Source organism: Panthera leo, chromosome C1 (genome assembly GCF_018350215.1).
Source record: "Panthera leo isolate Ple1 chromosome C1, P.leo_Ple1_pat1.1, whole genome shotgun sequence".
Lineage (NCBI taxonomy): Eukaryota > Metazoa > Chordata > Mammalia > Carnivora > Felidae > Panthera > Panthera leo.
Window position 1 is genome coordinate 105878735 of NC_056686.1, and position 15309 is coordinate 105894043.

General features: G+C 40.8%; 1 protein-coding gene across 3 annotated transcripts in view; it reads right to left on the reverse strand.

Moving 5' to 3' along the window:
* Window positions 1–1358: 1358 nt before the first annotated feature.
* Window positions 1359–15309, reverse strand: part of THEM4 (thioesterase superfamily member 4) — a 35614-nt gene continuing 21663 nt past the window's right edge. Inside the window, exons 6-8 of one of the 3 annotated variants that reach the window (XR_006206722.1) lie at window positions 11917–12377; window positions 1765–1913; window positions 1359–1560 (exon numbers count right to left, since the gene is read on the reverse strand). Coding sequence is in view for 1 of the 3 variants with exons in the window: in XM_042954015.1 (XP_042809949.1) it covers window positions 12337–12377 (41 nt within the window). In the remaining 2 variants the exon portion in view is untranslated. Of the gene's footprint in view, window positions 1561–1764; window positions 1914–11756; window positions 12378–15309 lie in introns of those variants that run through there. The other 2 variants (XR_006206723.1, XM_042954015.1) reach the window with 2 other exon arrangements.

Here is a 15309-nt window from a genome sequence, read left to right on the forward strand (position 1 = left end):
ACTCTAAAGCTGGCTCCTCTCAGCCCTTTGGGTGCCAGAATCTGCAGGCCACAAGTGGCCACATGCATGACCACAGCTGAAGAGCTTTGTCTATCCATAGAGCGCTGTAGCACAAAGAAGTGAGCCTCACTCTGGGAAAAGAATGTCCTCTTCTTGCCCTATGCCCCAGAAAGCAGTGGTGGCTGTTGCCATGGAAGGAAGGTGGTGCCTGGGTAGCCACAGTAACTGTGGAAGAAAGACAGGGTCAGTGGGGGGGGCAGGCCTCAGTCACCACAGTGAACTAAGGGTCCACTGGAGAAATAACAGAACACCAGCTGCAGAGACTGGGTCCCTCAGCATCCCTGCCCATTGTTTCCCATGTTAGGAACTAGGCCTGCCCCCTTGGTCCCAGGTGGCTCCTGGCTTCTTGGACTTCCAGCAGGAAGGAGGAGCAACCCTGGGGTGGGTAAAATCTGACTCACTCGCCTGCACAGGTTAGGGGCCACTTATATGCATCTTATATGTTGAACTCAGGGCACATTCCATTAGACTAGCATTCAGTACTTGGAATGCTGTGTGCATAATTACAAATGACATTCAGGAAAATGAAGGTCCCAGCTGGCTCCCCTTGGAAAAATGTGGCCTGCCTTGAACTGTGGCAGCCCACCCACCTCCTGTAAACCCTTTCCTGCCCTCAGCCTTGTGCTTCCAGACAATGGCAATCTAGCCAAGTGCAGAAAAGGGACAGGGGAGGAAGGGGCCAAAACCTGAGGGCTACCAACTTCCAAGTGGAGCAATCTACACTGACCTTAAGAATCTTCCTCCTTGGGGTGACTGGGTGGCTCAGCCGGCTAAGCATTCGATTCTCAGTTTCAGCTTAGATCATGATCTTGCTGTTTGTGGGTTCAAGCCTACGTCGGGCTCTGTGCTGAGAGTGTGGGGCCTGCTTGAGATTCTCTCTCTCCCTCCCTACCCCTCCACCACTCACACTGTCTCTGTCTCTCTCAAAATAAATTAAAAATAAAAAAAGAATCTTCCTCCTTGGGGTGACTGGGTGGCTCAGCCGGTGAAGTGTCTGACTTCAGCTCAGGTCATACATGAGTTCAAGTCCCGCATTGGGTGGGCCCATGCCCCACTTCAGGTGAGCCCTGCTTCTCTCTCTCTCTCTCTCTCTCTCTCCCTTTCTGCCCCTTGTGGTTGTGGGATTCTCTCTCCCTCTCTCTCCACCCTTGCTCACTTGCACCCTGTCTCTTAAAAAAAAAAAAAAAAAAAAAAGAATCTTCCTTCTTGGGGCAACTGGGTGGCTCAGTGGACTCTTGATCTCAGGGTCATGAGTTCAAGCCTCACATTGGGCTCCATGCTGGGTGTGGAGCCTACTTAAAAAAAAAAAAAAAAAAAGTACCTTCTTTCTCAGCACCTGTGCAATAGATTTTAATGTAAGGCTTTTGCCCTCATTGGCTGATGGCATCTTGAGTTGTCCCCGGGAGAAGCAGTGTTAAAGATGATATGCAGAGTCTATATCCTTTCATGAATCAAAGGGACACAAATTGGCCCATAAGACTTATCTAGAGTGGTTCAAGCCTACAGCAGTACAAGGAATACAAAGACAGTGATAGGTATTACTTAAAATCATAATTTTCCAGACACTGTATAAACACATGATTGCCTTACCTCCTTTATTTCTTAGATACTACTGATGGCCATATTTTACCAGTAAGCAAACTGGTTAAATAAATTTCCTGAAATCACAGAGCCACCCCATGAAGTAGGTACTCTGATTATTACCATTTCATAGATGAGGAAGCTGAGGCAAACCTGGGATTTGCATCTGGGTCATCCTGACTCCAGATCCCAAGCTTCCAACACCAGGATTTACTGTCCTCCTGTTGTTCCAAACCCAGGCACAGAAGTGTATAAGTGTGATGGATGGAGATCTGGAAGAAGGCAGAGGAGGATGGACATTTCCTTGATCACTGATTCAAGGCCAGGGTTTTCAAACTTGAATTTTGTAAACTTTATATTTTATAAAGAATGATACCCCAGTCATGAAATTGGTAAAGTTTTCATCATAAGGCAAATTTTGATAGTAGTGTATTGTTAGTGTCCATTTTAGGGTCAGGAAAAAAAAGCCCTCTGAAAAAATAACAATACCAAGTAAGTAAATGTCAAGGGCTGGGGGTGGATGTTATAAAGCTGTAATTAGCTGTGTACCTTCGCTGAGTCAGGAGCACGAACTTAATAAGTGTTCTAAGTAGACAACACTCAGGCTGTTGATTCCCTTTCTGAGGTGGCTTATTGTTCTCAGGAAAAATAAATCTACTACCACAGGTAAGGATACATGTGACAAAGAAAAGGAACTGGAAACAAGATTCAAGAATAATAGCCACCTCAGGGTGGCCTGGGTGGCTCAGTTGGTTAAGCGTCCGACTTCAGCTCAGGTCATGACCTCGCGGTTTGTGAGTTCGAGCCCCACGTTGGGCTCTGTGCTGACAGCTCGGAGCCTGGAGCCTGCTTCGGATTCTGTGTCTCCCTCTCTCTCTCCTCTCTCTCCGCCTCTCCCCTGCTGCACTCTTATCGCTCGCTCTCAAAAATAAACATTAAAAAAATTTAAAAAAATAAGTAAATAAAAAATAAAATAACACAAACTCTTGGTCTACTCTGTGATTTATTTGCTGCCAATATTTAACCCTTTTTTTCCTTTTTTAAATTTTTATTACTTTTTCAATTTATTTTTTAATTTACATCCAAGTTAGCATATAGTACAACAATGATTTCAGGAGTAGATTCCTTAATGCCCCTTACCCATTTAGCCCATTCCCCCCTTCCACAATCCCTCCAGTAACTTTCTGTTTGTTCTCCATATTTAAGAGTCTTATGTTTTGTTCCCCTCCCTGTTTTTGTATTACTTTTGCTTTCCTTCCCTTATGTTCATCTGTTTTGTATTCTAAAGTCCTCATATGAGTGAAGTCATATGATACTTGTCTTTCTGACTAATTTTGTTTAGCATAATACCCTCTAGTTCCATGCACATAGTTGCAAATGGTAACCCCTGTTTTTGTTTCAACATCACCCCCAGGCTTTTATCACAAGTAAGTACAGTGTCTACTCAGGAAATACCACTCTGATATCAGTCCATTAATTAGATCTGAAAACTTGCTACATAAAAATTCTCCTAAAAATCTTGCTTCATAAAAATCTTCCTACCATTATCTAGCTTGGGATCATCTGTGCCACTAGCATTTAAATTACCTAATTCTCAGGGCGCCTGGGTGGCTCAGTCGGTTAAGCGTCCGATTCTTGATTTCGTCTCAGGTCATGATCTCATGGTGGTGAGTTCGAGCCCAGCATTGGGCTCTGTGCTGACAGTGAGGAGCCTGCTTGGGGATTCTCTCTCTCCATCGCTCTCTGCCCCTTCCCTGCTTGCGCTCTCTCCCTGTACACACTCTGTCTCTCTCTCTCTCTCAAAATAAATAAATAAACTTAAAAAAAAAAAAAAGAATTTGAAGTTAAGGGGCACCTGGCACAGTAGGTTAAGTGTCCAACTCTTGATTTCGAATCGGGTCATGATCTCATGGTTGTGAGATCGAACCCCCGAGTCAGGCTCTGTGCTCAGTGTGGAGCCTCCTTAAGAGCCTCTCCCTCTCTCTCTGCCCCTTCCCTGCTTGCACATGCTCTCTTTCTCTCTCTCTCTCTCTCTCAAAAATTAAAAATTAAAAAAAAAATTGAGGTTAAGACATCAGTGAAGGAAATTTCTGGCTTCTTATCAGTTTGTTAGATAATTAGGCAATTAGGTAAGATTCAGATCATTGTACTGAAAGCTTTTTAAGAGTTAAAGATAAGTTGAATGAGGTTGAAAAAGTTTTGCTGGCGGGAATGGAAGCTGTCTAGAATGCCTAGTTGTCTGGGTTGAGAAGGCAGGAGTGGAAGAAAATGAAAACTTCATAGTCACTTACCTCGGCAATTTTAATTTCTCCAAAGCAGTAAAATAAACAAGATCTACCAGGTAAACATTTATCACAGACACAAGATTGATACTTTTTCTAGCCCACTTACTTTTTTTTTTAACAATTGAAGTAATTTTTTAGTATCAGTAAAAATCATAGTTTTGCTTTCATCAGAAAAACCTTATTATAATAGTATTTTTAGGGAGATTAATGAAATGTAGACGTGGTTTTGTCCTTGTAACATGGCTAATAAAGGACTTCTGGTAGTACCAATAACAGCTCTGCCACTTTCTTGTGCTTTGCTTGTATTTGCATTGTGTTATTTAAAGAACAGTTTTATTGAGATAGAAATTATATAAAATATTATTCACACATTTAAAGTGTACAGTTCAATTTTTTTTTTGCATATTACATTGACTTTTAAAAGTTGTGGGGAAAATATATGCTCAATCAATTTTCAACAAAGCAGGAAAGAATATCCAATGGGAAAAAGACAGTCTTTTCAACAAATGGTGTTGGGAAAACTAGACAGCAACATGCGGGAAGAATGAACCTGGACCACTTTTTCACACCATACGCAAAAAGAAATTCAAAAGATCTAATAGTGAGACATGAAAACATCAAAATCCTAGAGAACACAGGCAGTGGCCTCTTTGAAATCGGCCATACAACTACTTACTAGGTATGTTTCTGAAGGCAAGGAAGCAAAAGCAAAAATAAACTATTGGGACTACATCAAGATAAAAAACTTCTGCATAGCCAAGGAAACAGTCAACAAAACTAAAAGGCAACCTACAGAATGGGAGAACATATTTGCAAATGACATATCTGATAAAGGGTTAGTATCCAAAATCTATAAAGAACTGATACAACTCAACGCCCAAAAACCAAATAATCCAATTAAAAATGGGCAGAAGACATAGACATTTTTCCAAAGAAAACAGCCAACATCTGGCCAACAGACAGATGAAAAGATGCTCAACATCATTCATCATCAGGGAAATAAAAATCAAAACTACAATGAGACATTACCTCACACCTGTCAGAATGGCTAAAATCAACAACACAAGAAACAACGGGTGTTGGTGAGGATGTGGAGAAAGGGGAACTCTCCTGCAAGTTGGTGGGAATGCAAACTGGTGCAGCCACTCTGGAAAACAGTATGGAGGTTTCTCAAAAAGTTGAAAATAAAACTACCCTGCAATCCTGCAATTGCATTACTAGGTATTTACCCCAAAAGATACAAAAATACCAATTCAAAGGGATACGTGTATCCTGATGTTTACAGCATTATCTACAGTAGTCAAATTATGGAAGAAGCCCAAATGTCCATGGACTAGTGACTGGATAAAGAAGATGTGGGCAATTTTATACCTATATATATAATGGAATATTACTCAGCCATAAAAAAAAACAATGAAATCTTGCCATTTGCAATGACGTGAATGGAGCTAGAGAATATAATATTAAGTGAAATAATGTAGAGAAAGACAAATACCATATTGATTTCACTCATATATGGAATTTAAGAAACAAAAGAAATGAACACAGAGGAAAAAAAAGAGGCAAACCAAGAAACAGGTTCTTAACTATTGAGAACAAACTGATGGTTACCAGAGGGGAGGGAGTGAGGGGATTAAGGAGTTAAATGGGTAATGGGGATTAAGGAGTGCCTTTGTTGTGATAAGCACTGGGTATTGTATGGAAGTGTTGAATCATTAAATTGTACACCTGAAACTAATATTACACTGTACATTAACTGACTGGAATTTAAATAAAAACTTAAAAAAATAAATAAAACCACTTACATAAAAAAAGTTGTGGGAAAAAACATGTAACATAGAATTAGCCATTTTAACCACTTTCAAGTGTACCATTCAGTGGCATGAATCACATTCATAATATTGTACCACCATCATCATTATCTATTCCTAAAATTTTTTATCACCCAAACAGAAACCATATCCATTATGTAGTAACTCCGCATTCTCAGCTCTCCTTAAGACTCTGGTAACCTTTAATCTATTTTCTGAATGACTTTGCTTATTCTAGATATTTCATACAAGTGGAATCACACAATATTTGTCTTTTTGTCTGACTTATTTCACTTAGCATAATATTTTCAAGGTTCATCCATGTTGTAGTGTGTGTCAGAATTACCTTTTTATGGCTGAATAATATTCTTAAATACACACACACACACACACACACACATATATATACACACACACCACTCATCTGTTCATCAATTCATCTGTTGATGGACATTTGGGTTGTTGCTACCTTTTGGCTATTATGAATAATGTGGCAAGGAACATTGGCATCCAAGTATCTGAGTCTCTCTCTCTTTTTTTTAATGTTTATTTTTGAGAGAGAGAGAGAGAGAGAGAGAGAGAGAGACAGAGCATGAGTGGGAGAGGGGTGAAGATAGAGGGAGACACAGAATCTGAAGCAGGCTCCAGGCTCTGAGCTGTCAGCACAGAGCCTGACGCAGGGCTCGAACTCACAGACCGCGAGATCATGACCTGAGCTGAAGTTGGACGCTCAACAGACTGAGCCACCCTGGTGCCCCTGAGTCTCTCTTTTTAATTCGGTGGGTATATATTGGTGGTTCATATGTAATTCTGTTTAGCTTTTTGAGGAACTGCCAATTGTTTTCCATAGTGGTTGCCCCATTTTACATCCCCACCAGCATCATACGAGGGTTACAATTTCTTCACATCTTTGCCAACACTTCTCCCTTCCTTCTTTTTTTAACAAAAGCCATCCTGGTAGGTGTGAAGCGATATCTCATTGTGCATGTGTGTGCATGTGTCTTTAAGGTGAAATTCACATAGCATACAATTAACAATTTAAAAATGTATGACTCAGGGCATTTCGTAATTCACAATGTTGTACTATCACCACCTCTTTAGTTTCAAACATTTTTCATCACCCCAGAAGACCACCCCATAAGTAATCACACTCAGTTCTCTCCTCCCCTCATTCCCTGGCAACCATTAATTTATTTTCTGTCTTTATGGATTTGCCTGTTCTGGATATTAACTTCTTGCATTTAATATAATGTTTTTTAGGTTCATCCAAGTTGTAGCATGTACCAGTATTTTATCCCTTTTTATGGCTAAATAATATTCCAGTATATGGATATACCACAATTTGTTTATCCATTCATCCATTGATGGACATTTAGGATGTTTCCACCTTTTGGCTATTATGAATAATGTTACTATAAATATCTGTGTATAAGTTTCTGTGTGGATGTATGTTTTCATTTTTCTTGGACATATACCTAGGTGTAGAATTGCTCAGTCATATGGTAATTCTATGTTTAGCCTTTTGTGGAATCACCAAACTGTTTTCCACAGCAACTGTACCACTTTATAATTATGACTAGCAATGTGTGAGTGTTCCCATTTCTCCACCTTCTTACTGACACTTGTTATTTCCATAAAAATATATCTCTATATCTGTATCTCCATATTAGTGAGTATGAAGTGGTATTCCATTGTGGTTTTGATATCCACTTCCTTCATAACCAGTGATGTTGAACATCCTCTCATGTGCTGATTGGCATTCTGTACCTCTTGTCTGGAGAAAGACCTGTTCAAATCCTTTGCTCATTTTAAGTTGGGTTGTTTTTTGTTGTTAAGTTTTAAGAACTCTTTATATATTCTGGATACTAAACCCTTATCACATATATGATTTGCAAATATTTTCTCCAATTCTTAGGTCATCTTTTCACTTTCCTGATAATGTCTTTTGATGGACAAAAGTTCTTAATTTTTATGAAGTCTTGTAGCCTGCAACTTTGCTCAATTCATTCATTAGCTCTAGTAGGTGTGAAGGTGTGGAGGATGGGAAGGATTTGGATGATTCTTTAGGATTTTCCATACATAGAATTATGTCATCCGCAAATAGTTTTACTTCTTTCTTTCTAATTTGGGTACCTTTTATTTCTTTTTCTTGCTCAATTGCTCTGCTTAGGACTTCTAGTACTGTGTTAAATAGTAGTAGTGACCTTGTGAATCCGAATCTTGTTCTTGATCTTAGTAAGGACGTGGTCAGTCTTTCACTACTGAATATAATATTAGCCGTGGATTTTCAATAGATATTTCAAGGATATTGATCTATAGTTTTTTTTCTTCTTATCTTTGTGGTTAGTCCACTTAACTTTAAATCAATAACTAAGATGAGAAATAAGCCAATTCTGTAATTCTGAGCTGATCATGGTAGGGATTATCGAAAAAAACTTTTTAAACCTTCCTTGGGCTGTCTCAGTCTGTAAAGCATGTAACTTTTAATCTCAAGGTTGTGGCACACCTGGTTGGCTGACTCCGTTCGTTAAGTGTCTGACCTCAGCTCAGGTCATGATCTCAAGACTCTTGAGTTTGAGCCCTGCACCGAGCTCTGTGCTGACAACTCGGAGCCTGGAGCCTGGAGCCTGTTTTGGATTCTGTATCTCCCTCTCTCTTTGCCTCTCCCCTGCTCATGCTCTCTCTCCCCTTCAAAAATAAATAAACGTAAAAAAAAAAAAAAGGTTGTGAGTTCAAGCCCCATGTTGGGTGTAGATAATTCTTTTTTTTCCAACGTTTTTTTTTTTTTTTTTTTTTTTTTTTTTTTTATTTATTTTTGGGACAGAGAGAGACAGAGCATGAACGGGGGAGGGTCAGAGAGAGAGGGAGACACAGAATCGGAAACAGGCTCCAGGCTCCGAGCCATCAGCCCAGAGCCTGACGCGGGGCTCGAACTCACGGACCGCGAGATCGTGACCTGGGTGAAGTCGGACGCTTAACCAACTGCGCCACCCAGGCGCCCCAATAATTCTTAAAAATAAAATTAAAAAAATGTTTTTAAACCTTCCTGAGACATAAAATCCATTACTTTTTTTTTTTTTTTTTTTTTTAATTTATTCTGAGAGAGCACAGGCGTTGGGGAGGGGCAGAGGGAGAGGGAGAGCATCCCAAGCAGGCTCAGAGCGGTCAGCACACAGCCCAAAGCGGGACTCAAACTCACAAATCATGAGATCATGACCTGAGCCAAAACAAGAGTCAGATAGATGCTTAAGCAACTGAGCCACCTAGGTGCCCCTAAAATCCATGACTTTCAATGATTCAAATTTGAAAGAGATTTTCTTATCTCTACCATAAAGAATGTTGTATACTTGGCATTGAAAGAGATGTCTGTCTAGGGTTCCATGATGGCTATTAAATAGAATAATAAATTTGGCCTCATGATTCCCTGGGATAGAGGGAAAGTCAGGGTCTCGAGAAGGTAATGGGAAGTGAAACGTAGGAACGTGAAGGACAGAAGTTTCTTAATTCAGAAAAATGGTTTTTCTTGACTCATTTCCCATTAGATAAAAAAATTAATCTTATTTTCTGTTTGTCCTTTAAATTCCCCCAACAACGTATTTCTGCACATGAGTATCTATTATATTTCCTAGGCATTTAGAAACTTAAATTTGGGGTTAAGAGCAAAAGCTTACTTCCTAATTCTGTTTGGTCTGATAGTTCAAGGATATTTTAACACTGACCCCCAACAGTTCATAATCTTCACTCAAAGTGCCCCCTAACCCCCAGGGTAAAGAGCGGGCCAGGCAGGAAGGGCTGCACAGCAGCAGCTACTCAGCAAGCTGGTGACGAAGTGGGGCCAGCACAATTCTCACACACCTCCCTCCTTCTGTTTAGTCATCTTCTGCCAATCTTGCATATTTATCAAAATACAATATGATGAAGGCAAGAATGCAGGCTCTGTCGAGCCCAGGAACAGTCTGCTGCAAAGCAGGGAAACCATTTTGCTCTCGGTTGATGTGGGGAACCCCTGTATTAGCAACCTAGCTTTCCCCTTAGCCGACCTTTGCATCAGCCAGGGCCCCCACATGCTGCAATGCAGCCCGGACGCCATCGAACCAGTGTGAGAACTAAAACCTTTGATGTGGGCAGAAGGGAGGTGTGCACATATGTAATAGAAAGAAGAAAAATGGTTCTTTTGGCATTCTTTCTATTAGGTTCTTTTTGCCTTACATGAAGGTCTGGTGTGCTTCAGGAGTTTGGCAAGCCTGTTCAAATAAATGAAATGTTTAAGTACTTTCTGTGTCTAAACTCCTTTCTACCAGAGTGAAACTAGACAGCAGTGCCGGCTCCCTTCAGCATCCCATTTTTACACATGCCTACTATCCATGAAGCAAGCTGAGAGGGCTCTCCCAGGAGCCCAGTCTTTAGTTTCATTAAACAGAAGACTAGGCAGACATGCAACTGCACAGCTCTGGGCCAGGCACCTCCCCAAGCTCTACCAGGGTTTCCAGGGAGAGGGAACTGCTAGCCTCACTATCGCTGTGACCCTGACCCTCTGCTGAGGCCTTTCTTACGGCTGGGGAACTACAGGTAGGCCCTAGGGATGGGAGTCCTCCATGGGCTGGGCCATCCCAAGGTCACCTGGGTCTGGCAGTGGAGGAGTCCAGCTGATCTTTCAGCTGTGCAAGGATGACTGGGTAGGTTACCACAAGGCTATCCCTAAATCATTCAGTTGAGCCACAGGAAATGGCCAATATTTGACCACTGAGACCTTCAAAAATGGCTATTTCACATGGGTTCGACCTAAACTTTTAATAAGGGGGGAAAAAAAAAGACAAGAAATGAAGCCCAGACTCTTGTCTGCAATAGATTCTATTCACTCTATTAGAAACAGAATATGTTTCCTAGAATACTAGTCTCCCAATTCATTTTTCATCTTGTGTAAGGTTCTGTTAGGAGTTGAATTGTGTCCTTCAAAAGGTGTTTTGGAAGTCCACATCCCCCCACCTGATAATGTGAGCTTATTTGGAAATGGGGTCTTTATAGAGGTAATCAGGTTAAAGTGAGGTCATTGACGTGGGTCCTACCAATGAGTGGTGTCCTTAGGGGAAATGTGGACAGATATGCCCAGAGAGAAGATGATGTAAGGACACACAGAGAACACCATGTGAAGACATGAATGATGAATGTACAAGTCAAGCAATGTTTGAAGCTACCAGTAGCTAGAAGAGAGGCTTGAGCAATTCCTTCCCTATAGGTTTGAGAGGGAGCTGGGCCTTGTAGAAACCTTGACTCTGAACTTCTCTTTGCAGAACCGTGAGGCAAAGAGTTCCTGTTGTTTCAAATCACCCACTGTATTAACTTGGATATGACAGTGCTAATGCTATGGTCTGCATGTTTGTGCCCCACCCCCCCAAACCTTTCTTACGTTAAAATTCTAATGCCCATGTGATGGTATTAGTAGGTAGTCCTTTAAGAATTATAAATAATGAAATGGAGTCCTCATGAATGGGATTAATGCCCTAATAAGAGAAGATCTAGAGAGATCTCTAGCCCCTTCCACCAAGTGAGGACACAGTGAGGAAGTACCAGTTATGAGCCCATAAGCTAGCCCTCACCAGAGGGTGACTGTGCTGTAACTTGATCCTGGACTTTCCAGGCTCCAAACCTGTGAGCAATAAATTTCTGTTGTATATAAGTTACCAGGTCTGTGGTGTTTTGTTATAGCAGACTGAATGGATTAAGATATCTAGGAAATAAATATGGGCTTCTTCCAGTGATGATAAACTATGTTGTTGGTAAGACACAAGGGACAGTTTATATTAAAAATGGTACAGCTGTTGGGCGCCTGGGTGGCTCAGTCGGTTGAGCGTCGGACTTCTGCTCAGGTCATGATCTCATGGTTCGTGGGTTCGAGCCCTGCATCGGGCTCTGTGCTGACAGCTTAGAGCCTGGAGCCTGCTTCGGATTCTGTGTCTCCCTCTCTCTCTGTCCCTCCCATGCTCATTCTCTGTCTCTCAAAAATAAATAAACATAAAAAAAAAATCGTACAGCTGTTTATTCTAGGATCCAGAGTTGAGTTATTCATTCCAATAGGAACTAGCTGCACTTCCTACTGTAGCCAAAAAAATTTGTTTGGATACAATAAAGCTAGCTTTGTAATTTATAACACACACACACACACACACACACGCACATACCTCATTACTTCCTTTGGTTTTCTGGCATATCCAAGTTTGTGGTAAGAGTTTCAGTATGAGTTTTCTCTCTAGGCAGCAACGGGGCAGACATGCTTGTGCATGTGCTTGTGCTTGTGCACAAGGCATGCTTGTGCAGCCTTAAGGAACCCATTCAAAGTCATGTGAACCAGACACTTATCCTAAGGAGACACAAATAATTGCTGCCACTCTCACAAGGAGTACTTCTGTGTTGAAGAGTTTAGAAGATGGCACCAGAGTCCCTGGAGTTGTATTCTGAAGATCTGTTCAGGAAGGTGTGTTAGCAGGCTTCACCCTCTGGGGGACTCAATGGCAGGTAATTAGAGCAGGAGTGGCACAACAGCTTCTTCTGAGGGAAGGAGACCCTAACACAGACTGGTGTAGAATGTACCAGAAGCTCGTTTATGTCAACCTTGTTTTAGGATCCAGCTTTACAAATAAACCTAAACAAACAAAATAACAGAAGGTGACTGCCATTGGATGGGACTTCTCCGAGTAGAAATGTATACACAAGGAAGTGAAATTACAACTAAGCTATTTGGAACCTTTGATATTGAAAGGTTTAGGGAGATAGGACACCTAAACCACAGCCTGGAATGGAGTTTTTAAATTGACTGTGGATTCCAAGTGTTCAGGATCTTCCTCCTGCTTCTTTTATCCATCATTTCTGCAAACAGCTGATACTTGGGGGGTGGGGTAGGTGTGGAGGAATAGAAGACACAAAAAGCATTAACCATAAGGAAGAAAACTTAATAGATGCAACTATATTACCATGAAGAAAACCTTCTGTTCATAGAAAAAGATACATTAAAGCAAATAAAAGACAACTTATATACTGGAAAGTGAAATGTGCAGCTTACATATCCAATGGAAACATTAGTTTAATACAAAATATAGAAAGAACTCCTATAAATCAGTTAAAAAACAAAGGAAAAAAGGAAAAATACAAAAAACATGAACAAACAGGAATTTCACAGAATGGGAACAAATATGGTCAACAAATATATGAAGAAATGCTCATCTTTATAGGTGATCAGAAAAATAAAAAGATCACACAGAGATAACATTTTATAACCATTTGATTGGCAAAAATCCAGAAGTCTAACTTTACCAATTGCCAGAGAAGATAGGGATCTCATGTATTTGCTAGTGGGAGCATAATTTGGTATAGCTTTAGAAAACAAGCTGGTGTTCCCCTGTGGAGCTGAACACTCCCCTACTCTACTCCTAACTATCTGCCAATCTCTTGCCCGTGTGCACCACAGAATGTTCACAGAGCCCATTCATAGGAATCTGGAGCCCAACGTGATGAGAGGAAACAAATCCACTGTGGTTTAGTCACACAATGGAATATCATACAGCAGGAAAAATGAGGAAACTACAGGCCAACAACAGGGTGAACTTCAGCAACATGAAACTAAATGAAAAGAAAATCAACTCCCAGAAATGTACAAATAGTATGATCTCTTTTTCACAAAGTTCAAAACAAACAACTAAACTGTATATTCCTGAGGTATACACATATAAGGATGATAAAACTCAACAAAAAAATAATAAGGTGTGGACAAATATAATATTGTATGTTAATTATACTTTACTAAACCTCTGGGGGGGGGGGCGGGGAAAGCAGGAGGATGAGATGGGAAAGAAATTAGGTAGGGATATAATATTAAGATTCTGGTTCTTAGTTGGTGGTAGGCTTCAGGGTGTTTATTATTAAATTAAAAAATAAACACATTAGTGAATGAATAAATAAAAGATGAGTGTTTTTCACGTACCAATGAGCCTGTGTGTCCTAACTCAAAGATTCTGATGAACCCAAACCTGGGCATTTGAGGTCCAATAAGATAAAACAGAATAGAAGCAAGGAAAAATTAATGGATATCTACATGAACTTGTCTAAATCCGAAGCTACAGATGTAAGGCTTCAATGGCTCTTCCCTTGCGAAGGCCCTGTGAGAGCAGGGGCTGCGAGTGCTCAAGGACACAATCTGGAAGCTCTTCTGGTAAACTGCCTGTAGAGATCTCAGAGGGAAGGGACGTGCATTTCCCAGACAGCAGCAGCATGTTGGGGATTCCTTCCCCATTTGAAATAAAAATTCAGGTTTGTACCCAATTTTACATCCTTTTGCTTAAATTTCTTAAATTGTGCAAGCTTTAGGTACCACAAAACCTAGCTCCTGTGCTGGTAATCCACTGACATAAGCACGTCACAAGGTACAAGGGCCTATGGTGGTCTCTCCCTCCAACCTACTTGGCCTCCTTCCCAGAGGGAACCACTGTCTGTGTGGCATTCCTGAAGATTTATGCAGCACAGGTGTATACAGATCTTTTCCCCTCACTGCCATGTATTACTTTTTATCTTGAAATGGCAAGCTGACAGAAAAACTGTGAGACTAGTACAAAGAATGGTCTCCTCCGGAACCACTGGAGACTAACTTGTCAAAATGTGGGTAAAATGATGATATATGAAGTTATTCATATTATATCTAAGAGCAAAAGACTGGGAAAACATTCATGTCCAAGATTTCCAATTCCAAACCACAGAGCTCATTCTAGTTTTCTCTCCTTCCATATCTGGAAATGCCTTCTCTGACAGTGAGGAACCTAGCTCCCATCTCAGCTGCCAGCCTATATAGATGCCACTGTCCCCCGTGGGCTCTGACACCCCATGTGGAGCTGTGCCTTACCCTACTTGGGCTCTGACATCCTCCACCAGACACTTGCCTATGTGGACACCCTCCTCACTCCACTCAGGCTCTGACATGGTACTTGGGCCATCACAGCCATGGGTCGCTGTGGCCTCCAGGTCAATCCCAAGCCTACCATGCCTACTCTACCTAATTGGTTTTGAGGTAAATTATTCAGGAAGGAAAAAAGGAAAGGGCAAAAGGGAAAGAGGAAGAAAAGGGGACGAGAATGAAAGGGTCTCTTTACAGTTTTCATACTAATGATAACATACAACATTCACTGTCCTACATTTGTGGTTTTCATTCAACATATGTTGAGATAGCTCCATAATTAAGGAATTTCCTTATTCTTATTTATGGCATCACGATATTCCACAGAATTTTTTATGGCATACTCAATATGGTTGTTTAACCAGTCTCATATTGATGGATATCTGTTTGGCCAATCTTGCTACTCCAAATAACTTTACACGAGTAATGTAATTACTGTGACAGCACAGCAATTTCTACATTGTAATTTTGCACACTTTAGTGGCATAAAGTCCTGGAAATGGGTGAGAGAGTACATGACTTTGTAGTCTGGATACATTTTGATAAGTAGCTTTCTACCAGTAGTGTATAAGAATACCTTTAACTTATGTTTTGCATGACAGGGACTTGAGAATTTCTGAGCATTTGTGGATTA